This window comes from Lepidochelys kempii, chromosome 7 (assembly GCF_965140285.1).
Source record: "Lepidochelys kempii isolate rLepKem1 chromosome 7, rLepKem1.hap1, whole genome shotgun sequence".
NCBI classification, from domain to species: domain Eukaryota; kingdom Metazoa; phylum Chordata; order Testudines; family Cheloniidae; genus Lepidochelys; species Lepidochelys kempii.
In genome coordinates this window covers 120,101,559-120,127,353 of record NC_136386.1, presented here as the reverse complement: position 1 = coordinate 120,127,353, position 25,795 = coordinate 120,101,559, and the positions used below count along the sequence as shown (strand labels likewise).

The window sequence follows — 25,795 nt, the reverse complement described above, 5'->3', positions numbered from 1 at the left end:
TTAGCTTATTAGAATATATGTTGTGACAAAGTCAGACTTCACAGCAATGAGAGTGTGAGGAAAGGCAGGTATATCAGCCCTAGAATGGTAAAGGCCCTCTTTCCTATGAGCGGAAAAGAGGTTACCTCAGGTTAACTAGAGACACCTGAGTCCAATTAAGGGCTGCCTGTGACATTTAATCCACACCTGGTGAGAGAGAGGAAGGAGAGATAAGTTGCACTAGGGTTAGAGGCAGGTAGGGGAAAAGGCTACTGCTGGGTGGAAGGTTGTGCTCCTTCCTATAGGAGAAGCAACCAAGCTAACTGCTGTCCGGGGAAGGACTGACACCCAGAAGCTGGCATAATAAGGCAACATCCCAGAGAGAGGGCAGGGAAAGATATTCTCTTTTTGTGTTATGAGTTTGTTTCTTTTGTCTGGCTGAGGAATACTACATGGGCCTACCCTGAGGCCCACTTTGTAAATATTGAAAAATAAGTCAGAATGAGTAACAAAACCCCTCCAAAATAGCGCTGATTTACTCCAGGCCCTCACTGCCAGAGGGAGAAATGCTAAGGCCTGCAGGGCAAAGGAGGTGCCTTGCCACAATGTCAATCCGTTACCATGGTATTCCTGTGGTCAGGGACATCAGCAGAAGTCTAACTTAAAATATCCCAAGCTGGTATAAATTAGCATCTTGTGTTTGTGTCAACACTTTAATTATTACAAAATAGAATGCTGTAATATCTTATGATCCAGAGTTACTCTTGGTTATCTACTTATGTTTAAGGCTTTTGGGGCCTTATGCCTTAATTAGTTTAACTAAACTATTACTTTACAGGCCTTGAGGATTTTTAAATATTATTACCTTAACTTATATCTATGCCTCACCTTGCAAATACTGATACCTATAGGCTACAGTATGACTAATTACTTAGTATTTTATAGTTATTTAGTTTCTGTTGTGGATTTCTGGAGTGAACTACATTTCTTATTTAACTTCTTCCTATGGCAGAAAAACATGTGAAGAATCCTTTATCTTACTCTCCCTTCCTTCCTCTCCGCTCAGGTTCCAAGGTTTAGAGCAGTGCTTCACAAGCTACCTGATGGGGGGACCGGCAATTTTTTTTCCCAATGTGCGCGCAGACCGGCAGCCGGTCCACAGACCACCACTTTGAATAGAACTGGTTTAGAGGACTGTCTTCATATTGATGGGCTGCTGAAACGTCACTGATGCCCATAGAGTTAGTTACATCAGAGATGAAGTTGGCCCATGATGTTTTCTGCTTTTTCAAAATAAGCTTTCACAGCAATAAAACTTTTATTATGGGCATAACTGGGATGAGACTTTCCAAACTCATCATTAACAATACAATGTGTTATATGATTCTGCAGGTTTCCAACTTCTCTAACACCAGCCCTAAGGATAGTTCTTGTTCATAGCCCTGTTTAGAAAAAGAAAGCAAGAAATTTCTGAGCAAAGATATAACCATGAGCAATGTCTTTATTTGCTTCGCCTTCCTCAAATATTGTTCTCCTAGAGACACACCCGAGGGTTAAGACTGAATCACTGACTGACTGTACCCCTCAGGCCTTGTGAAATATGACAAACACCAGGACTGACATGTTTGGTTGAACACATGGGCTCATATTCACAATAAAAGGGACATGTGTCAGCTCAAAAACCCGCTGAGGTTTTCTGTACAGTATTATATAAAGTCTTTCATCCCCATTATATCCTGAACTGTTTTACAGAATTGAAGAAATAATAGAAGAGGGAGGGAGAAATGAAAGGTAGAGACAAGGGAGAAGAGACAAGACAGAGTTTGCTTTTGATCTAAGCATTTCGAAAGCACCTATCCCTGTAGTAGCTAGGCCCAGGCTCCCTTGAGTTCATTCCTAAGCAGTATCAGTTTTATTGTGGCAGACAATTGGAGCTGTTGAAATGAGCCGTAGAGGGAGAGGCTGTCCCTGATGTATGATGGTTCCATCCCATTTTAAAGGCTTGATAGATCCATACCAGAACTCAGAAATGGGTTTGACAGTGAGTGGCGAGTAGGTGCAGTCTATGAAGCACCGGCATAATATGGTGACTTCAGCTCAACTCATTCAGGGTGTTGCCTGCTACATGAATCACAGTTGTAGATTTTCTGTGAGCTTCTTATGTAGTCCTATAAATTAAGAACTGCACTAGAGCAGCCTGGAGGTGATGTACACACAAAGTACTATGGCCACGCTATTAGCAGAGCGGAAGAGTCAGATAAAAGGTCTTTGGGTGACTGTCCCCATGTATAGGGTCACTGATCAACGCAGCGTGATCCCCAGACTGTGCACTACCTTTTCTATTGATGGGAAAATGTCTTCAATGAAGGATGATGTGGCAGTATTTGCCAGTTACTCGAGAATTTCCCTCTTCCTGTCAGTGTCATGCCAGGCTTCCCTGAGCTCAATTTAAGACAGATATTTTCCATCCATATTCCAGTTTCCTTCATGCCCTGAGATAGTGAGGGACTAAACACTCATACATACTGAATACAGTGTGAAATGCTGATGCTAACTCAATAAGATGCAGTTCTGCTGCAGGGTCTCAGTAGCAATAGTAAGAGTACCATTACTTGCATGCGATAGGCTGCACTCTTTCTGACATCAATCAGTACAGCGTATGGCCCTGCATGAAATCACTTACTTTTCAGTTATTTTACTGAATACCAGCTCTGCTCCCACTGAAATCAACAGTTTTGTCATTGACTTATGTGTCACAAAGGTCATTCCCAAGGTTCAGAAAAATGATAGGTGATGTTGGGGGGTCTCCTTAAAATATGTCCTATTAGATTGCAAGTGCGACGGTAATACAAATTATTAGTAGTATAAGTAATCACTTAAATCCAGTGATGCAGTCCTGAATTTCTATCTTAATTTCTGTAGTGACTATCACCTTTCTATCAGGGCTCACGATAGATATTAGGCAGGGTTTTCAATTTGAATTGATAAAACAACTCAGAAGCCATTTTTCACAATTCTTTCTTTCATTTTAAAATAAGTATTGAAAGAAATGATTTAAAATATTTTGATATTTTTCTGTAGTATTTTTTGCCTAAATTTGTTGCTGAGAAATTAATGCCTCCTGCAGCCACCTTGGGAGCTGCCAACTCTCAGGGACAACCCCTTCTCCTCGCCCACCGGCCGGTGCCTCCACTTTGCCCTCTGCTGGCGGTGCTGGGCTCCTCCAGACCTGTGCAGGGGCCATCGCTGGTTGCCACTCTGCCAACATATACTGTTTGGGGGGCAACTCCCCTCCAACTCCGCCCATGGCAGACCACCCAGGACTGCATTGTGGCCCACAGTTTGAAAACTCCTGACATAAATGACAGAAAAAAACAGCGAGAAGTCCCAGGCCGTGGTCTGTATTTACTATTCTCTTCCAGAATATTTAACATTGTGAGCCTTGCCTAAGATTTCAAAGTAGCGACTATCTGACACCTTGGCCTCTTTTTACTTTAAAGAGCCTTTCTAGTCAACTGTGTGCATAGACACAAAACTCCCTGGAACGCCAAATTTTCAGTATGTCTCAAACAAAGGACATATTTTTTATTTTTTAAGTTTTATGACCACGTGTCTTTCTGTAGCCTCAGGTAAGTGATCTATTTTTTTTTCTTTTAATAACAGGGTGTGCATTTTTAAATTTTGCTTTCTGCTGACACTGCAGTACTGTAGGGAGGTGCTGCACTCTATAGCTTTGTATACACTATGAAAATTACCCATTGCTAACTGCAGCTGAACCGAGAGTGGACGGTTTGCTCTTATTTACACTTGCTGTTAAACCGTGTCCTGCAGGAGTTGAGCTACACCAGTTGTCAGAAAGGTGTGAATTTCAAAGAGTAGGCAAGACTTTTTAGACTTTACGAATCCCAGTTACAATCTCCTATACTAGGGATGTGAGAAGATCAAAAGACTCCATAAAATCCATTAGGGTCTGTGCCATACAAATCTTCCTGGGCATTGCTTAGATATTATGGTGCTACAGAAAATCCAAAGATAGACTGCAAGTCCCTTTATTTTATCCTAAGTGAAGGACTCAGTTCTCCTGGTTTTTCACCCAGCCCTTTCCAAAGGTCTCATATCATGGTGATCTTGGTTGGCTGAGGAATGTCAGATGGGACTCCTTTCAGAGAACATTAATGCAGCTCCTACATCAACCAAGAGAAATATTAAGCAGCCCCTCCCACTGAGTGTTAGCAGATTGCAAGTGTCCTTCTTTCAGACCATGATAAGACACTGTAGCAAAAAGGACTAATGCAATCCTTGGATGCATTAGCAGAAGAATCTCAAGTAGGAGTAGAGCTGTTATTTTACCTCTGTATTTGGCACTGGTTTGAGTGCTTCTGGAATATTGTGTCCAGTTCCAGTGCCCATGAATTCAAGAAGGATTTTGATAAATTTGAGAGGGTTCAGAGAAGAGCTATGAGAATGATTAAAGGATTAGAAAACCTGTTTTATGGTCACAGACTCAATGAGCTCAATCTACTTAGCATAATAAAGAGAAGGTTAAGGGGTGACTTGATCACAGCCTAAAAGTATCTACATGGGGAACAAATATTTGATAATAGGCTCTCCTGTAACAAACCCCTAACTTATGTCTGAGCTATTGAAGTCCTCAAATCGTGGTTTAAAGACTTCAAGGTGCAGAGAATCTTCCAGCAAGTGGCCCGTGCCGCACAGTGCAGAGGCAGGCCAATCTGCCCTGGAGAAAAATTCCTTCCCGACTCCAAATATGGCGATCAGCTAAACCCTGAGCATGTGGGGAAGACTCACCAGCCAGACACCCAGGAAAGAATTCTCTGTAGTAACTCAGATCCCACCGCATCTAACATCCCATCACAGGCCATTGGGCATATCTACCGCTAGTAGTCGAAGATCAATTAATTGCCAAAATTAGGCTATCCCATCATATCATCTCCTCCATAAACTTATCAAGCTTTGTCTTGAAGCCAGATATGTCATTTGCCCCCACTGCTTCCCTTGGAAGGCTGTTCCAGAACTTCACTCCTCTGATGGTTAGAAACCTTCGTCTAATTTCAAGTCTAAACTTCCTGATGGCCAGTTTAGATCCATTTGTTCTTGTGTCCACATTGGTACTGAGCTTAAATAATTCTTCTCCGTCCATGGTATTTATCCCTCTGATATATTTATAGATATATGTCAATCATATGTCCTCTCAGCCTTCTTTTAGTTAGGCTAAACAAGCCAAGCTCATTGAGTCTCCTTTCATAAGACAGATTTTCCATTCCTCGGATCATCCTAGTAGCCCCTCTCTGTACCTGTTCCGGTTTGAATTCATCCTTCTTAAACATGGGAGACCAGAACTGCACACAATATTCCAGATGAGGTCTCACCAGTGCCTTGTATAATGGTACTAACACCTCCTTATCTCTACTGGAAATACCTCGCTTGATGCATCCCAAGACCGCATTCGCTTTTTTGATGGCCATATCACATTGGCGGCTCATAGTCATCCTGTGATCGACCAGTACTCCGATGTCCTTCTCCTCCTCTGTTACTTCCAAGTAATGCGTTCCCAGTTTATAACAGAAATTCTTGTTATTAATCCCAAAATGCATGACCTTGCACTTTTTACTATTAGATTTCATCCTATTACTCTTACTCCAGTTTACAAGGTCATCCAGATATTCCTGTATGATATCCCGGTCCTTCACTGTATTGGCAATACCTCCCAGCTTTGTGTCACCCGCAAAACTTTATTCGCACATTCCCACTTTTTGTGCCAAGGTCAGTAATAAAAAGATTAAATAAGATTGGTCCCAAAACTGATCCCTGAGGAACTCCACTAGTAACTTCCTTCCAGTCTGACAGTTCACCTGTCAGTGTGACCCGCTGTAGTCTCCCCTTTAACTAGTTCCTTATCCACCTTTCAATTTTCATATTGACCCCCCCATCTTTTCCAATTTAGCTAATAATTCTCCATGTAGAACCATATCAAATGCCTTACTGAAATCGAGGTAAATTAGATTTACTGCATTCCCTTTGTCCAAAAAATCTGTTACCTTCTCAAAGAAGGAGATCAGGTTGGTTTGACACGATCTACCTTTTGTATAGCCATGTTGTATTTTGTCCCAATTACCACTGACCTCGATGTCCTTAACTACTTTCTCCTTCAAAATTTTTTCCAAGACCTTGCATACCACAGATGTCAAAGTAACAGGCCTATAGTTACCCAGATCGCTTTTTTTTACCTTTCTTAAAAATAGGAACTATGTTAGCAATTCTCCAGTCATACGGTACACCCCTGAGTTTACAGATTCGTTAAAAATTCTTGCTAATGGGCTTGCAATTTCATGTGCCAGTTCTTTTAACATTCTTGGATGAAGATTATCCGGGCCCCCCGATTTAGTCCCATTAAGCTGTTCAAGTTTGGCTTCTACCTCGAATGTGGTAATATCTACTTCCATATCCTCATTCCCATTTGTCGTCCTACCATTATCCCTAAGGTCCTTGTTAAAGACTGAGGCAAAGTATTTGTTTAGATATTGGGCCATGCCTAGATTATCCTTCACCTCCACTCCATCTTCAGTATTAAATGGTCCCACTTCTTCTTTTTTTGTTTTCTTCTTATTTATATGGCTATAGAACCTTTTACTATTGCTTTTAATTCCCTTTTCAAGGTCCAACTCTACATGGCTTTTGGCCTTTCTCACTTTATCCCTACATGTTCTGACCTCAGTAAGGTAGCTTTCCTTACTAATCCCTCCCATCTTCCACTCCTTGTATGCTTTCTGCTTTTTCTTAATCACCTCTCTGAGATGCTTGCTCATCCAGCTTGGTCTACAACTCCTGCCTATGAATTTTTCCCCTTTCTTGAGATGCAGGCTTCTGATAGTTTCTGCAACTTTGACTAGAAGTAATTCCAGGCCTCCTCCATCTTTAGATCCACAAGTTTTTCAGTCCAATCCACTTCCCTAATTAATTTCCTTAATTTTTTAAAGTTAGCCTTTTTGAAATCAAAAACCCTAGTCACAGATCTATTTTTGTTTATTCTTCCATTTAGTTTGAACTGAATTAGCTCATGATCACTCGAACCAAGGTTGTCCCTACGATCATTTCTTCTATGAGGTCCTCACTACTCACCAAAACCAAATCTAAAATGGCATCCTCTCTTGTTGGTTCAGCAACTACTTGGTGAAGGACTCCATCAGCTATCGTATCCAGGAAAATCTGAGCCCCATTATTAGTAGTAGCACTTGTCCCCCAGTCTATATCTGGGAAGTTAAAGTCTCCCATGATCACACAATTCCGATTAGTATTTACTTTAAAAACATTACAGAGGTCTCTATCCATATTCACATTGGATCCCGGCGGTCTATAGCATACCCCAAGCACTATCCCAGGGCAGGCTCTAGTAGCTTTCTTCCCCAATGTGATTTTTGCGCAGACAGACTCTGTGTTTTCCATTCCATCACTTCTTATTTCTTGACAGTCTACCTCATCATTGATATACAATGCTACTCCACCACCTTTGCCTTTATTTCTCTTTCCTATACAGCACATACCCTTCAATACCCGTACTCCAGTCCTGACTACTATTCCACCATGTTTCTGTTCTCCCTATAATGTCTGATTTCACTTTCTGCACCAGTAGATCTAGTTCCTCCATTTTATTACCTAGGCTCCTTGCATTAGTGTACAAACATCTTAATTTTTGCCGTTTGGCTTCGCTCACATTCTTTACCCAATTGGGCACAGACATTCTACCACCAATATTACCTATTAGATTGGTATGTACACTGCCCTTCCACCTTATGTCCATTCTCCTACCCACGGCTGTATCCTTTCTTACTTCATTTTCTTCCCTCTCAAAGAGAATAACTGACATGGAGATTAGCTGGACATCTCCCAACCATCTCCCCCGAATTCCCAGTTTAAAGCTCTCTTGATCAGTTGTGCCAGCCTCCATCCTAGAAGTCTAATGGAGTGGGCCAAAGCTGAAGCCGAAGGGAGGCCTGTAACCCTAAGCCCCACCACCCAGGGTTGAAGCTCTCAGGCTTTGGCTTTGGCCCAGGGCAGTGGGTTTGGGCTTTGGCCCTGGGCCCCAGCAAGTCTAACACCAGTCCTGGCAACCCCATTAAAATGGAGTTGCGACCCACTTTGGGGTCCTGACCCACAGTTTGAGAACTGCTGAACTAGGTGATCATAATGGTCCCTTCTGGCCTTGAAGTCTATGATCAAGGAAGTAAAGAAACAAGGGTCAAGCTTGAAAGTCAAAGCTTTGTTTCTCACATAGTTACCCCCGGTAATATCCATTGGGTCATCCCCCAGAAATGCCACTTTTTGTTTTTGAAGAAGTTTTGAAAGCAGAATGCAAAACTAAGATTTAACACTTTCCTGGGCTGTGAATTAAAATGCAAAAGCTGAACCTTTCTTAATAAAACCAACATCTACCAAATATCTTTAACACAACAAGCACATGCTTAGACCATCACAAGTGTCAACATTTTTTAGCTTGGTGCCTAGTTTGGGCAAAGGGTTGAAGTTAAAATGTGAAAGGTTTGAATTTTCCTAAAATAATGCTCAGTCAGTTCCCTGCCAAGCACAGAAACACTGGAGGTCTGTTTATTGTTTCCCTTCCCTGTCTCTTCTTTTAAAATCTTGTAAAGACTTCAAACATGTTCATAATTTTTTTTCATGACTACACCAGAGAAAATCCCACAAACACAGAAAGAGAAGGCATAGTCTGCTGCTACTCCCTGTTATTACCACCTGGCATCACCCACTTAGGTATTCTGAGGTAAAGCAGTAAAAGGAATCAGGAAGTCCATGTTAGCTGGCATTTCGATTATCCTTTCTAATCAGGAGTTGCAATGCTGCACAGCTATAATAAATTACACTTGTTTTTCTTTCCAGGAAGAATCTCTTATGAAATTGAAGAGTATTGTAAAAGAAGCCCCAAACGAACTTCAAACCCAAGACAGAGAAGGTGAGATTCTGCTCTGGTGTTAGTCTTACACTGCCGTTCCATTGATCTTTGTGGAATTGCTACCCATTTACACCATTGTGAGAGCAGACTCTGACCCACTTAGTCAAGTTTAGACCTGGTCTCAGCTTGCACAACTCCATGAATGTGGCCTATAAAGTCATCTTTTCTTACACTCGTATGGGTATAAACAAGTCAGAACACTTTTCAAGGAGCAAATATTATTCAGGCCGGTGCAGCCAGTGAAAACACAGCCTTAGGCCCGCACTGTAATGGGAAGAACTTCGGAAATTTCTGCAGCGGCTGGTGGTGGAGTACATAAAAACACTCCATCTTACTGCCTCCAGCTATAGAAAATATGCAGAGTGTGCAGTGTGCTTTACCTGTCGGGATAAATCATATGGCTTTTCGTAAAACCTACTGATCTCAGAAAATTAGAACAGCGGTTAACCTATGCATGGATTTGGACTTGCTGCTCAGTATGTTGAATAACATCAGCATCCACAAGACTTATGGGGAAGATCTTAGCTGCCTTGCAACTGGTTTCAAAATAGGCTTTGTAATGATGCAGGAACTGTTAGAATGCAGAATCCATGACATTTAATCTGGGTCCTCTAAATCCTGGATCTAGATTATTTACGCCCCACATATCTCACAAACATCAACTGTTTTGCTACTATGGACAATGTAAGCTCTTACACTGGAACAGAATATGGATGATGCTCTTGTGCAATCAGTGCTAGTGTTTGAATGTTAGTGCTTTCTTAGGAACGGAAGATTAACGAGTGAGATCATGCCATACAAGGCTCTGAACATGTACAGTTAGATTCTGGGGTAAACTGGTATAAATTGAAGAGAGAAGAGTCAGATGGCACTTTATGTATTAAAGTGCCAAGGAATAGAGGAAACTAAATTGGAGTTACATATGGTCCTTTGTTCTTTAGTCAACAAAGCATCCCTGAAGAGGTTTAAGGGACAATATCATATTCTGCAATTAGACCTCAAAATTGATATAATCTGGTGAAAAACATCCTGCAAATTCACTTCATTTCTGTCTTGTTTTGCTTAAACAAAATCATTCTTCTTATGAAATGAAAAAAAAAATTAAACAATAGCCACTATTAATTTATAATCTAGCATATTGTAATGAAGCGGCTAGTTGTGTGTATGTAGCAATGCCCTCTACTGGATGCAATTAGAAGTGCTCTACAATATGCCATAAACCCTATAATGCTGGTAAGAGATAATGAAGATTCTCCTCTAGCATACGTAATAGGAACATGTTCTTTTCAAGCGGGAGGATTTTAGTTTTATCCCTCTTGCTACCCTGAAGTACTGAATGTCCATACTAGCCATTAGGACAGGTGGTTTTATGATTAAGGCCCCGGACTGGGATGCACAAAAATTGCAGTTCAGTTCCCAGCTTTACCACAGACTTCCTGTGTGACCCTGGGCAAGTTAATCGACTTCAGGGGAACTAAGCATGTGCATAAGTACCGTGCTGAATCAAGACCATAATACCTCTGTAGCTGTGCTCCCTGCCTGCGAATAGGGATAATATTTCTTTTTTCATACCCTTTGTCTAGTCTGTTTAGATTATAAATTCTTCTGGACATGCAGCTGTGTCTTACTTTCTACATGCATAGGCACCTAGCACAACGGAATCCTGATTTCAGTTGCAGTTACTACGTGCTACACTACTGTAATAATAATTAAGTATATAATGCTTCTGTTGGTAATCTACATTTTTCACAATAGGTTCTTGTAAAATCTTAATGGAATCTTAGCAGTTAAGAATATCTAAAATCTAAAACTCCGTTCATCTTGTGCAACTGAAATATTAGGATGTCTGCACAACCAAGAGTGAGTAATCTAAAAAAGTTATCATCACTAAGGCAGAAGAAGACTTGCTGAGAACTTTGAGACATGCTATATGGTTACTGTACATTTGAATTTCTACCCACTTGAAAAGTGCAATTGTGTTAGGAGTTTTGCTAAAACATGACACCCAACTTTCATTGTAGGTCTAAAGAGACAGATTTTAACATATTTTAAAAAATGATTAGATTTTTATTGCAGATACAAGAGGCATAGGTCACATTTTGGGCTTACCAGATGTGGCAAGATCCCTTCAAATGATAAGTAAAAACGCATGTGCTTCAAGAATAACGTATCCTACTTGAACTTTTTTTACTTGATGGGATACAAGATTATGTTCTGATGTCACTGAGAGATCTACACCCAAAGGGGGAGAGCAGAATACAAGAGCAGAGATCTATTGCATGGAACTGAGAGAACTTTATGCAGGGTCCAGTGACATAAAAGTATGTTTCAGAGTAGCTGGTGTGTTAGTCTGTATCTGCAAAAAGAAAAGGAGGACTTGTGGCACCTTAGAGACTAACAAATTTATTTGAGCATAAGCTTTCGTCAGCTACAGCTCACTTCATCGGATGCAACTGTAGCTCACGAAAGCTTATGCTCAAATAAATTTGTTAGTCTCTAAGGTGCCACAAGTCCTCCTTTTCTTTTTATAAAAAATATGCACAGTTTAGTGGCTAGTTCTGCCATTAGATGCTACCAACTAGATGCATAGCCATTCTTAAATTGAATTTTAAATTGGGCAAGTGGAGTTCTGTTTTGGGCTGTTTGCTCTGCAACAGAAGACCAAAAATTGAACACAATATTGAAGTGGTGTGAGGAATAGACATGTGTCTGTCTGTCTCTCACTTACTTCCTTTTAAAAATTATTTGGTCCTCTGATTTTCCCTTTATGGACTAACTATCCATATTTTCTGCCTCTCAAAGCCCTTTCCCCCAATCATGCTGCTTTATTTTCATTTTTTTCCCTCCATATTCTCTTTTCTTTACTCTTCATATGATTTCATTTAGCTTTGACTTTAGGAAAATCTAATTGCTCCTGTCTTTGCCCTTTTGCACTTCTGTCCTTCTTTCCATGGGATATTTTTTGGCCTCACCATGGGCATAGCGGGTGGTAACGCTACCTCTTGCCTGTTCTGTCAGGCCTGCCCCAAGTAGAGATGGCTTCCCACGGGGGCTCATTTTCAGGCAGTATCTCCCTCGCCGTGAGGGAGAGTTGCCGTGAGATGCCCAGGGCCAGTTTTGTCAATGAAACATCCAGAACCGTGCTAGCATTTGGGGTGGACAGTAGCCCAACTGGGAAGCTGAGCGAGTGTCAAATGGGGACAGGGGTATAATTATTCACCCAGCTGCATGACTTTGATGCTGCCCCTATGTCACTGAATAACCAGCTACCTGACTTGGGGGAGATAAGGGTGTCCCCCTGGTTTGCGGGGCACTGCATGATGCTGGGGAGGGCTAGAAATAAACCCCCAATATTCCCCCTCTAGGTATTTTGAAATCCCCTCCCTGCCTCCCAACTCAGCCTGGGCCAGGCAGCTCCACAACCCTCCTCCCCCCGCCCCCGCCCCATGTGTGTGCACACGCCCTGCCCCCTTCCCCTCTCTTCATTCCCGCCCGCCCGCCCGCGAGTCGAGACTTTCCCGCCTCTGGCCACGCCCAGCCGGTGGCCACTCCGCAGAGCGGGATGTGAGTTTCTCTTCGCGCGCCCGACCGCACGCCGTGTCTCTCTCCCCCTGGGAGCTGACGGGCGGCCTCGGGATCTCTCTTTCCTACACGCGCCCGACCGCTCCTTCCTCTCCGCGCCCCCAAGCCCGGCCCCTCCCCCCCTCGAGCGGGAGATTGGACTGGAGCCATTTTAACCCGACCGAGCGAGCGTCAGGCCGCAGCGTCAGGCGGGGGGGGGGGGGCCCGCTGAGGAGCGTGAGGTACCGAGGGGAAAGCCCCTCCCCCCCTCGCAGCGGAGGGGGTCACGTCAGCCACCCCTCCCCCATTGCCTGGGGGTCGGGCCCCAGCTACCGGGGGGCTAGTCCAGCCCCTTCGAGTCCCACCTCCGCGTGTTCAGGGTGGGAGGGGCCCGGGTTAATGGGGTGATTCCCCCCACACCCCAGCACTGGTATTGCCTGGGAGGGGGCTGTGCCCCACAGGGGATGGCAGCTTGGGGGGGTTACCCCGTGTTAATGGGGTGATTTCCCCCCACACCCCAGCACTGGTATTGCCTGGGAGGGGGCTGTGCCCCACAGGGGATGGCAGCTTGGGGGGGTTACCCCGTGTTAATGGGGTGATTTCCCCCCACACCCCAGCACTGGTATTGCCTGGGAGGGGGCTGTGCCCCACAGGGGATGGCAGCTTGAGGGGGGGTTACCCCGTGTTAATGGGGTGATTCCCCCCCACACCCCAGCACTGGTATTGCCTGGGAGGGGGTTGTGCCCCACAGGGGATGGCAGCTTGGGGGGGTTACCCCGTGTTAATGGGGTGATTTCCCCCCACACCCCAGCACTGGTATTGCCTGGGAGGGGGTTGTGCCCCACAGGGGATGGCAGCTTGGGGGGGTTACCCCGTGTTAATGGGGTGATTTCCCCCCACACCCCAGCACTGGTATTGCCTGGGAGGGGGCTGTGCCCTCCAGGGGATGGCAGCTTGGGGGGGGCAGGGGTTACCACGTGTCAGACGAACTGCTGAGAGCACTGACCCTGCCTATGGTCTGTCCCCTAGCTCTGCCTTGGTTAATCAGGGCGCAAAGCTCGCTGAGCATGAAATGACAGTAATAACTATCTCTGATAATATGTTTGTCCACTGTGTATCTCAAAGCTGTTCACAAGGTAAACAGCATTACCTCCATTGTGCCATAGGGCAAACTGAGGCACAGAAGGGACTAGCCCAAGGCCTCACTGGGAGTCAGTGGCAGAGCTGAGGAAAAGCTACTGCTCCCCTACTTCCCAGTGGTTTCATTTACAATGGAAGAAGCTGTTTTTATATGTTAAATGGTGTTTTTGCATGGGAATAAAATTGATCCTGATTCATAAGGGGAGGATTCTCACTGTGCAGGGCAGAGTTGCAGAGACCTGTGGAGAAGTGCAATTACAGATTGGAAATTTTGGAAATTCCCTTGGAAATTTTTTGTTAGTAGAATAAATTATTTCCTGAAGAAAACTAACCTGTGTAAAGGCTAACTGAGCCATTGGATTTCAGAAAGACTGAGAGCTCTATTGAAGGCTGTTTTCAGGTTTTAAAATGTTCTGTTGCTTAGTGGGGAGAGACTCACTACTTATCTGTGAAATATTGTATAGGTGTGATGTGAATTTTTCCTAGCCTCTTGCTCAAACTATGAAGTAACTTACTGCTATGCTCTGAAAATAACTTATCACTGTTACATTCTGAAAATGCATTTTCAGAATGTATTAGTTGCTAAGACACATGATTAACAGCCTTTTAGAAAATTAACCTAAAATAGAATGCTATGTGCTGAATCTTGAATGACAAGGTAACATGGATTTGATTTAGCAGTAAGACAAATAAGGGCTAATACTTTGTCTATGCAGCCATGCAGACCTGACTTGGATTCCCTTGTAGCTCATTCTTTGAGACCGTAAGGTTTTGGAGAGCTGCAGCTTTGGTGCCCTCAGCCTGTGGGGAGATAGTACCTCATGTAATCTTACACTACTCATGTAACTTGTTTAAATATCCTTAATTTTAAAAGGCTTCTCTATTCTGTTTGTAAACTGCTAATATCAGTCTCTAGGCATTGGAAGGCATAACTGACAACTTCCCAGCTGCATGTTGGGCATTAGCAGGTGGTTCAGAAATGCCAAACTAAATTGAAGAGACAAGGTGGGAGAGTTAATTTTTTTTTTCTTTCACCAACTTTTCTTGTTCTTCAGAAGAAGAAAACTTCAGAAGAAGTTGGTGCAATAAAAGATATTACCTCACTAATCTTGTCTCTCTAATATCGTCCGACACAGCTACACTACACTGCATAAACTAAATTAAATGTTGTCAAATCAATGTAAAGTTGGTATGTATGGAGAAGTACTACTTACCATGTTAATCGGTGTGCTTTGATGAGCAAATTGGGGCATCTTCATTTTAATCTAAAAATTCCATTTACTTGAGTAATACATTTATCCATGGGGCATGCCTACAAGGATCACACTTCAAAGAAGATACTAGATTATTTTCAGAGCTCCTGTATATATAATTATTGTTTTATTTTTTTAATAATCTTAATTGCTTGTACAGTAGAACAATAAAAATCCTGTGGCTCTTAGCAACCTTTTATCTCTAAGTGAGAAATGGCCAAACCAAGATACTGATTCTTCAAGGCCTTACTCATAGGAGTAATCCTTACTCAGACAAGTAGTAAGAATTGCTCAAGTTTTGAAGTCGATGGGGTGTCCGTTTGCAGTGAGGATTATGCATATGAGTAAGATATAGCAGGATCTAGCCTTTTCCGAGCATATGATAATAGATTCCATGTCTTTATAAATACATGCCACTCACTGCCTGTGGCGAGTTTGAGAGAGCCCACCAGTGTTGGTGCAAATGACAGAGGCTGATGATGGAGACTGGAAACCATATTAATTTTATATTAATTTTTCTTCTTTCTATGCAGTATATTATCTCTAATCCTACATTAAGACCAAAGAGACAAATAAATAGACAAAACTTAACAATAAAGGCCAAGTTTTGCCAACCTTCTACTGAATAGTACTGCCATTTGTCCTATTGCAGCGTTTCCCAAACTGTGTTCCGCACGATGTGAATAGGTGTTCTATGAAAGAATCGTAATTAAAAAAAAGCGTTTTTAAATTTTTTTTAATTCTAAATTTTGCATATTTGAAGCGTAGTTTACAACTCTTTTTGAGTGACTATAATTTAACATAAAACTTTTTCCGGTTATTGATAGATCTTGTATTGAATATCATGGCGTAAAATTATATTTGAGCATAAATAATGCAATTTTTAATTTGAAAATGAAACGACTACAAAATAATATTGTAAGTGTTCTGTAATAGGCTAAAAAGTGTTTCGTGGCCAAAGAAGTTTGGGAAACGCTGTCCTATTGTAATAAAGAGGGCTACTCACAGACCAATGTACGACTCCATGGAAATTAGGTTGGCAGAATAAGGCCCTATATAAACGGATGACTTTGGAAACTGAACAACTGGAAAATAGCCTAGTGTTGGTATTTTCTTACCATTGCTTTTAACTTGTTTCCCTGGCCACTTGGTGGTCCTGTTTCATCACATTCTAACCTTAAGCAGAGGGAAAAAAACCTGACTTATCAAGTTATATGTCTATTCTTCATATTAATATGTTTCTGTATTATTTCTACAGTATATTAACTTATTCTCGAGATGGAAACACCATTGTTAGACAAATCAACATCACTGTGCAGTACTCCAAAGGACTGTGGGACACTAGCTCCTCAGAGCAGTGGCTCAGGGAAAAAGGTATGAAAACCTTTTATATACCATTCTATTAGTGAGGTTTTCCCATTGTAGCTAGGTATTGCAACACCAATAGTGAGCAAACTTTACTTGATGTTTGGCGGTCTATGGAATACTTTGACAGAATATATGTGGGAACAGATAGTTTATGCCCAGAATTAAAATTAATGGGTAATGTTCTCTAAGTATGTGTGCTTTGATTATGACAGTGCTGCACACCCTGAATGCCGAGCTAAAAGCTGATAGAAACCTTATAAATACCTATAAAGATATTCAGGACGTTATTTAAACTCACTTTTTTAAAATCCTTCTTCCCATCTGTACAAAAGGCTCCAAGTCTCAGTTCTCTGGGCTCCAGCATATGCAGAATGGTGCTGCTGCTTCTGTATGTGTCAAAGTACAGGCAGAATAATACAATCACATTGCCCTTGCTCCAGCCCACTCTTCCCCGACCTTGCCCCCCTTTGCTCACTTAGCACTAGTTTAGTCTGTCACATCACAGTCTTACCACAGTTATAACAGCATTACCCTTCGCTGCATCTGACAGCTTTCCATGCTGACTTTCCTATCTGTTTTCACATCATACCTGAAATCAAATTGGTATTATTTAACTCTAAGTTTGGAGCACAGCTTGTATGAAAAACTCTATGTAAAATAGAAATGCAATGTATTAGGTCTTATGATGTTCAGCTCTACATTGCCTATTCCTTCTCTGATGTAATGCCCCTGCATGAGCCGTGTTAGTGATGTTAAATTGACCATGGCACACATTAAAACAGGGGCCTGGCCAGCATAGGCAGATTGTGATATGTGTCTTTTAACTATATTGTTTAAATATTTTATAAGGATATAAAATAGTAGGCAAAGATCTTCAAGGATAACTAGTGATTTTTGAATTCAGTGACTTTGGGTTTTCAGAAAGTGCTGAGCACCCACCTTCTGAAATTAAGCCCTGTAAGGTACCTCAGATTAGTCACTCTAACACTGAGGCACTCAAAACCATAACCACTCTAAAATGGTGGCCTTGGTCTTTAAAAAGCAGTTTGGAATATAAATGTCTCTTGGCCGCAAGCCTGACACTTATTTGATTCTTCTGATGACCATGTCTGAGGTCCAGTGATGTTCAATGGTTGATGTAGTAGAAATAGTGGTAATGCTTGTTTCAGATAGAACAGAAATCTGAGGACTGGCTACCTGGGATAACCATTACAGCTGGAGAACTGCAACAGTGGAAGATGCCTATTATTATTTCTGGGGGAATGCTGGGCCAAAAAATTAAAAGCGTTGGGCCAAAAAAAAAAAAATTCTGTGCACAATATTTAAAAAATTCTGCATATTTTATATGTCAAAATAACACAATATAATAATGCCAGTTTCAGTTATTTTGGTAATTTATTTAAAAATACCTGTTAGCAAGCAGGTCTGTAATAAAAGAGACAACAAAAAAGATTCAGGAAAATTTTTTTGATAAATAGATTCCTTACTAGGCATATTAATACAGAACTTTGAGTAATAATTCATTTAAACTACAATACAGAAACGTATTTCCCTCACCCCTCAGAAGCAGTGCAAAGGCTTGGGGGAGTCAGGGTAATGGAGGAGCTAAGAAAAAGGGAAGTAATTGCTGGGAAGGAGCCTGGGAATAAAACTGGAGGGTTGCTGGGTGTGGGTGGGAGAAGTATGGAACAGTTTTATTTGAGGGGGAGGGACTGTTAAGGAGTTAGGGAGCCTCCCTCATGCAGACCCTGGCTGACCCCTAGCATCTCCCTTTCAGCCAGGCATATCTGCACCCCCACTCCCATTCAGACCCTGGCTCAGTGTTATTGCCCCACTAGCTCCTATGCACCCCACTAGCCCTTCTGAACCCCAGTCTGTGTAAACACCCCCACCCGCCAGCAGCACCACTCTGTCTCCCCTATATTCTGTGCCTTCTCACCTGGCTTCATGGGCAGAGTGCTGCGAGAAAGGCAGCCTCTGCTCCCTTCTTCTCCACAGCTGGCTGCTCCAGCCTGTGAGCCAGCTGCCTTCTCTTCTGGCACATCAGCCCCTGTTGGGTGAAAGGTATAATTGCAGCGTGACCTCTCTTGCGGCTTCCCTTCACCTCCCCATCAGCGTCAATTATTCTTCAAGGGACCTTAACTCTGTGCTTGCGCAGTGGTGCAGAATTTCCCCAGGAGTATATTATGTTTGAATTAGTTAACTTAAATTACTTTAAATTAATTTAGTATGGTTCAAAGCTTTCACCCGTACACATGTTGAGTAGTACTTTACTGTGCAAGTAGTCCCGTTTGGATTTTGAGTGCTACCCAATTTGAGTCAGGGTGGCAAAATCAGGCTCATAAGAAGAATATATGTTGAATTGATTTTTAAAGCAGTATTTAGATATATCTGTGTTTACATTTAGTGAGGCAGCTTTCTTTCCTGCAGAATAGACCTGCAAGAATTTTCCTAGTAGAAAACACTTGAAAACAGTTTCAAAGCTACTATAAGCTGAATTCTATCATTTAATTTTTTGTTTAGTACTTACAGATTTGTGTTTTTTCCCTTAAACAAAAAAACAGGGGATCTGCCTTACAAATAACTTTGAAATGCTTGACTTGCAGTGCTGTCCAGTGGAGGAAAGGATTCCTTCAGTCCTACTTTGCATCATTAACTGGTCATGTAGGCAGAGGTTTCTTTAAAAAAATTATTATTGGTTTTTATTTCCAGAAACTTATTGATTTACTTCTTTATAATTATATTTATAGTGATTGTACTACCAAATATATCACATTGTAGTTTTCTTTTAACTATTAATTTTCCTACTTTGGGGAGTTCATGCTAGGCTTTATATTTGGAAAGTACATAGCACATTGTGAGCAATATTGAAACTAAAAGGTGGGGGGAAATTACAAGGCTGTGCTATTGATCCAGTAGTTATCTTGAGTTCCCTCTAGTTCTGAAGCCTCCAGGAGTAGATTTCCATGCTGAGATTTTTTTACAGTGATGTTAACATACTGACCTGTAACAGTTTCTAAATTTTGACAATTAGGATAGTTGTAGTAGACAATTAGGATAGTTGTACTTCCTTAAAGAAAATTCTCCTGGAGTCATTGAATAAGGACAGCAGGATTTAGTCCTGAGAGATGAAGTGAGGAAAATTGGAGCCACAACTCTTTCTTACATCTAGCTGCTGAGAGAGTGTGTGTAGGTATACATGAGAGGAGGAAGATAACTGCTCAGTCACATTTGTGAAATATGTAGTGGTAATTGTGAAAATTTACATTATAGTGGGGTTTACATATACTGTAAAAATTGAACTGGTAAACTTACTACTTATATTAAAGTCACTTCTGTTCTTACTTCTCCCAAATAAACAGTTTATATTAGCCAAAATATTGTTTGATTTTTTTTGTTCCTTTGTCATTTTCTTTAGCCAATGAGCACAACTCTTAAGGAGCGATTAAAGAAAGCAAGACGTTCGTTTAATTCCAGTTTCACTGTGGCAAAACGCCTTAAAGTAGATATTGAAGAAAAAGATTACAGTACTTCTGAAGAAGGGGCTCTGTTGGCAAAAGGAGCCTGTTCTAGATTACAAGATAGTTGTGAAATCCTGGAGAAGAACTGTGCTGCAGATATAAGTTTGAGTAGTCCTTTACAGGAGAGACATTGCTGTAGATTTGTTCAGAATTCTCCACACTCTGTGGTGTTGGGGGCTGACCTTAGTCAACAAGAACTACTGGAGGAAAAATTAAGATTGCTGAAGCAGGTCCAAGAGAAGGAAGAGCTGCTTCGAAGACTCAAACTGGTCAAGATGTACAGGTCCAAGGTGAGAAGAGTTTCTGAATAGGTCACACTATCTCAGCTCTAAATCTTTTAATGTTTTTTTGAAATGGTGCCAGGCAAGGGACAATATCAGGGCAAATTTTGGTTCTGTAAAAAGACATTTTTATAAATTCCTAAAACCAGCAGAAATTAGAGCTAGTCAAAAAGCAGGGAAGAAAGTTGGTTGATTTATTTATTTTTGTTTTTCTGTTTTAAATTTAATTTCAAAATTCAAAAAATTGTGACCAACTCCAGTAGAAATGTTTCTCTGTGTGTTCTTTTAAATTCTATTGGAAAAATATTTTTTTAAAACGAAAACATTCCTTAGTAGTGTTTCAAGCCTAAAGATTGCAGCATTGGGCTAATACATGAGAACCTGAAATTGAAACTGATGAGAAACCAAAATGAGACTGTTCTGTTTTCATCATCCAAACTAAAAGAAATGCAATAAAAAATAATGCAAAATAATGTAGCTCTTTAAGAATGACTTTTAAACCTGATGTTTACTTCAAATACATCTTTAACTGTTCTTGACCTCTGTCTTTTATTGTGAAAAGTGTTCGCACTTGACTGGGAGACTACCAATGCTTATCTACACTAGACAAAATTGGATGTGCAATTTACTAACAGTACAGCTCTACTAATAGAAACAACCACAGACAAGGCACTGGCCCTTTTTTTCCACCATGTTAGGTTCTTGGGTCTGAATGCTGCCAATGTTGATGCAGCCCTAGGTATTGCTGAAAACAGTGTTGATTCACGAGATAGCACTTCTCTGTTCGATTACAACTTAATTTGCCATCATTGTTAGTGGATATTGTACTGCTGAAAGTGCAGAGATCCTATATGTAGATGATAAAGATCCATGCAACTTTTTGTAGGAGATGAGGGGTCAAATTCTAATTCACTTAATTACATTCTTCATACCTAAGCTTCCACATAGTTTTAAGTGGATGAGCTGTTTTCCCACTTCTTGTCCTGGACAGCACCACTACAGAAGTAATTGTTGCATTCCACTCCAGAGGAGGCAGAAATTCTCTCTGCATATAGCTTTCTATTGTAATTGTTTTGGGGCGCCTTCAGTTAACTAAGTTATATAAATATCTGTAAAGTTCCAAGTATTATTTTTCTATAATTTCTGCAACTCAGTAAGTAACCTTTCCCCCCACCGTTTCAGAATAACCCATCAGAATTGCAGTCTTTGATAACGAAATGGAGATGCAGCACCCAGTTGATGCTTTATGAACTCCAGTCAGCTTTGTCTACAGATGGCAGTAAACTGAGCCTCACTCTGTTGATAGACAATTTTGGATTAGAAGACAAGTTACTACACTACAGCAGAGCAGAAGACGACTTTACAGATATGTAATTTACCATTACAAAGGTCTCGGTTATAAAAAAAAGTCTTCAGAAAAGATTAAATATCAACTGATTGCATCATAAGTATTAAACCATCATGATAGTTTGTTTCAGTAGTGGATTGTTGTAATAGACTGTGCTTATGTAGTTTTCTGGAAAGGATTATCTCTTGACTTATATGATAGAAACTTATTTACTGAGAAAATTGCCATTAGTGAAATATGAAAATGAAATCTAGTAATATTGTAATTAAGCAGCGGGCTGTATCTTCTCATATCATTTTTACACTGTACATTCTCGTTTGATATAATGGGGTCAAGTTAACTGTTTTTTTTCTAGTTAAGACTAAGATGTTGAGGAATTCAACACATACATATTCTGGAAGTTTCTTCAGTTTGCCAGTCAATTGATGCGACCTTTCTAAGGGTTAAGTTCAGGTGTAATCACATTGCATATTCTCAATTACTGAAGCATATTGAGTTTTTGTGCATGGCTTTATTTCTTGTGATACGAGAAGCAATACATATTCTATGGTGCTTAACAAAAACAGAACTGTGTCTAATATGTTTAAATGGCTGCATTTAATTGACATTTCTGCAATTATTCTTAGTAAATCCCAAAGCCATTTTCATCTTTTTAGGTTTTAGTTCCAATTTGTGAGTGGTATTTTATTATGTTAATTAGAGATTGTGAGAGAAATTGATTCCCTGTTGATTATCTCCTCCTTGACAATCCATTTATTTTAGCTACTTTCTTTACTGAATTTCTTTTTTTACTTTGAAACACTTTTCATCCAGTGTAAGTTTATAAGAACCCCAGCTGCCCCCCATACCTCCAGAATGCACCGATTCGTTGTACACATACAGATTCCTAATCTGCTGTAACTTTGTTTTATTGTACATGTGACAATCTATACTCCCTTCCTCAACACTGAGACACTTCTGATGTACCTGCAGGGAAATCGGGAAAAATCTGAATTTAGAAGTAGCATATTTTTGTTTTGCTGTTCCAGATTACCATGCTCCTGTTTATCAGGTGACACTAGACCTAAATTCTGCAGCAAAGCCCTCTTGGGTAGAAGGTGAATTTTACTGCTAACTGGGAATTTATATAAGCAGTGTTTATTATTAAATCATTTGATAATCTGTGTAGTTACCAAAATGAAAAAGGGACTGAAACAGTGTCTTGGGTAAGAAGATGGGGCATCCAGAAGGGATTAGCTGCCCTCCTAGGGCTCTTCGGTTCTGCTAGATTGGAATTCAACCCCTGCCTCCTGATGAGGACTTGGTACGAGGTAAGAAATCTGGGAAGAACCATGGAGGGGTAGTTAGACTACTTATGAATCATAGTTAAAATGATAAAGCAATAAACAGAAGTCAGATCTAGAAGGAGGCAGCAAAAGCAATGGAGAAGTTTTAATAACAAAAGTAGTATTTCCTAAACAAAAGTATTAATGCTGTTAGTGATGTCACCTTGGAATGGGGCTCTGACTTGAGGCATATTTCCTAGGAAAGATGAGGGAAGAAACAATTTAGAACAGGTGGGGGGAAATTGTAATGGCAGGAAATTCCTGTGCAGGTCCATCTTAAACCACATGGTAGAATTTACTAAAGGTTCCTCTTTTCCTTATCTGCTTCCCATCTCTTTTGCGGGGAGAAGTGGTGTGAGAAGAAATTTCATGCCAACACATCTGAAGTTGGACTCCACTAGTGGGGCATACAGTAGAAACTGTTTAAGAAGAGTTCAGTAGGGTAGCTCTAATGAGGCTTATTTAATCTACAGACTGAGATTTATTTTTTTTTAAATACAGTGAAGTGGAATAAAATTTAAGAGCAGAAATAAGATGATCTAATAATGGTTTAAAAAGGAAAAGATGTTCAACTCTTTAGGATTCAAAATTATTAACAGCGTATGTAGACTTAAATTGTATCTTCCAGAATTTAAGAGTTTTGAAAAACAGTTGATACTTCACTTACACAATTCTGAACGTGGAAGGCTTGGTATCATGTCAATTACAGCAGTTGAAAAAACTGCTCTCAGCACTGTTTTTATGTGTCTTTTTCCTGTGATGACAGATGTTGACCTGTTCAGTGTGCGATGGCATCAACTAAGGAGGTAAAATACGGGATCCTGAACTCAAGACTTGGGAGTTAAATGAAGCAGTAGTGTTTTTTTTTTAATTATATAATCAAGGTAAAGTGCACCTAATGCTGCCTGTTATGATGGTATCATGTAGCAATGATGATGATCTCTTTTTTAAAATAATCAGTATATTTGTGATTTCATTCAACATGTATACTAGTAATTTGATTTTCAACAAAACTATTTTTAGTTATACTACTTGACAGTTTTGCCCTATATCTTTTTCTTAAGTAAATACAATTCAGGGTTTCCTGAATTGCTTCCATTCTTCAGCATCATAGGAACATACATTGCTGACCACAGAATACACAAGGTGACTATGTTGTTCAAAACATCTGTTTCTATAGTAATAAACACGTGTCTGTCATTAAGCTGTGAAATCATAAATTCCAGTTTTACAACAGGCACACCAGAATTGGGTATAAAATGTACAAAATAGCTTTCATACTCAGTCTAGTAAAATATTTTAAAATAGTAAATAAAGGAAGAAATCAATTCTTTTGTGGAGAGATGTATCTACGGTAAGCAAAGGAGATAAGCAATGATGAACTCATATGCGTTCATGTTGGTGGAAGTACGCTTCTGCTAATATTCTGTTTCAAAAAGGGCAGGAAATGTTCTCATTCTCAGCCTTTCAACTTCTGCCTGAAGAACTGCAATCTCCTGGGCCTGTTCTTTTGCAAGATCCACTAGCTGTCGTCGCTGCACAATATCTCGGTAGTGGTCCTTTGCAGCTTTTTCAGAAATCAGCTGTGTGTCTGTGCAAAGCAAAATATCAGAAATAGTTCATATCAGAAAAAAAACTATTGTTGTAGGCCCTGCCCCAGGGCATATATTATTTCAGTGACAAGTATTGTACAGTCTGGGGTAAACTTTCAAAAGAGCTCACACTTGGGGACAAATTTTTGCTCTTGCAATGTACTGCTACTTCTGTTTTGCCCAGGCACAAATGGTGAGAGGAGGAGGGATGAATTTATTTTTTAGAGAGGACAAAGGCATTGTACCAAAGTCTCTGCTGATGCAAATGGGAGTAGTTTTACGACTTCAGTGGAGTTTCATAAACTTATACCAACAACAGTTAATTAACTTGAGTTACAACAGGAGCAAAAATCTCAAGTCTAGACATCTCCTTAGTGTCTGATGGATACTGAAATAGCTCTCTTAGGCAGGGCAATACCAGCTGTGTATATGTAACATACAAAAAATCTGCTGCTGGCAGTGTTTTGTCCCTGTAGTGCTGCTGATGGAGAGTAGAACTGACCAGCTTTGGAGCTGTATTTTATGAATGTCTTTTACTTGTGACCTAGAGCGTGCTATAGAATGGGACTCACCAGCTGCTTCAAAGATGTGCCGCCTTTCTGAAACAGACACAAGCATTTCTTGCAGCTCCTGGCTGAGTTTGTAGTTTGCTTGTTCCTTTAGACAGATGCGCTTCTCCAGATCTTTAAATACTTTCTGACGGTTCTTCACATTCTTCTTGTGCAACTGTCCATTTCCAGTTGAATAAAGCAAATATGAGACTTTAATAAAGCTGCCTGAACAAACTTTATATGGAAATCTATCAACTAAAACACCACCTTGGGGCTCAGTTTGCTTTTATATTTGGCTAGTTGGTACAATGCAACTTTATTTTACATAGCACCTTTCATACAAATTGTATCCAAACATTCTTTATGGAGTATCAATGTAACCACTAGCAGACAGGAAAAAGCTAAGAAGTATGGGCCAGCTGGAAAGAGACTTTAAGATGAAACTTGAAAAGAGGTGTAGTCAAGGATGCAGAGATGCAGGAGCACTATCTCAGATTGCAGTAGCTACAGAGAAAAAGACTCGTCTGCCAATTTTGGTGAAATTGTGTGAAAGGATGGAGAGGAAGGCGGAAAATGCTAAAGCTGGGAGGAGGAGCATAGGGAGACAAAGTCGGGGATGGTGTCAGTTATTGCACACTGGAGCAAGTCCATGGAATCTTTTAAAAACAAGGGCAATTTCTATTTGGATGAGCCAGTGGATGGGTGCTGTGCGCATGCTTCTTTGTACGTAGGCGAGCAGCACTATGCATGTGTAGGAGTGAGAGGCTGGATATGAGAAGCCCATAAAGAAAGCTGTTTCAGTACAGAAAGCAATAGGAGATGAAGACCTGAAGGAAAACTTGACTAGTAATGGAGCAGAGTGGAATACACACACAATGCTCTGCAGGTAG

The 25,795-nt window shown here is 40.8% G+C and overlaps 3 protein-coding genes across 8 annotated transcripts in view; 1 reads left to right on the top strand and 2 right to left on the bottom strand.

Moving 5' to 3' along the window:
* Positions 1-21,838, bottom strand: part of COL17A1 (collagen type XVII alpha 1 chain) — a 118,386-nt gene extending 96,548 nt beyond the window's left edge. The window contains exons 1-3 of the mRNA XM_073354444.2: positions 18,227-21,838; positions 16,586-16,673; positions 16,038-16,095 (exon numbers count right to left, since the gene is read on the bottom strand). The gene's annotated coding sequence lies outside the window, so the exon portion shown is untranslated. The remainder of the gene's footprint in view (positions 1-16,037; positions 16,096-16,585; positions 16,674-18,226) is intronic.
* SFR1 (SWI5 dependent homologous recombination repair protein 1) lies at positions 12,460-23,258 on the top strand. 2 transcript variants are annotated; one of them, XM_073354446.1, is made up of 4 exons: positions 12,460-12,529; positions 16,178-16,293; positions 19,706-20,098; positions 21,272-23,258. In XM_073354446.1, exons 2-4 carry the CDS (start codon positions 16,198-16,200, stop codon positions 21,461-21,463), a joined length of 681 nt encoding a protein of 226 aa, XP_073210547.1. In that variant the 5' UTR covers positions 12,460-12,529; positions 16,178-16,197; the 3' UTR covers positions 21,464-23,258. The 2 variants fall into 2 exon arrangements, with proteins under 2 accessions (XP_073210547.1, XP_073210548.1); XM_073354447.2 differs by lacking the exon at positions 12,460-12,529 and adding an exon at positions 12,551-12,768.
* The window catches only part of CFAP43 (cilia and flagella associated protein 43), a 100,498-nt gene continuing 96,631 nt past the window's right edge, over positions 21,929-25,795 (bottom strand). For all 5 annotated transcript variants that reach the window (XM_073354443.2, XM_073354439.2, XM_073354441.2 and 2 more), the window contains 2 exons: positions 24,927-25,080; positions 21,929-24,353 (listed from right to left, as the gene is read on the bottom strand). In XM_073354443.2, coding sequence (XP_073210544.2) covers positions 24,181-24,353; positions 24,927-25,080 — 327 coding nt within the window. In that variant the 3' untranslated portion in view covers positions 21,929-24,180. The remainder of the gene's footprint in view (positions 24,354-24,926; positions 25,081-25,795) is intronic.

Coding starts and splice junctions, on each gene's coding strand:
- SFR1 (XM_073354446.1), top strand. CDS start 16,198: ATGGAAACACCATTGTTAGACAAATCAACATCACTGTGCAGTACTCCA. Junction 16,294..19,705: donor GCAGTGGCTCAGGGAAAAAG/GTATGAAAACCT, acceptor CATTTTCTTTAG/CCAATGAGCACAACTCTTAA. Junction 20,099..21,271: donor TCAAGATGTACAGGTCCAAG/GTGAGAAGAGTT, acceptor CCACCGTTTCAG/AATAACCCATCAGAATTGCA.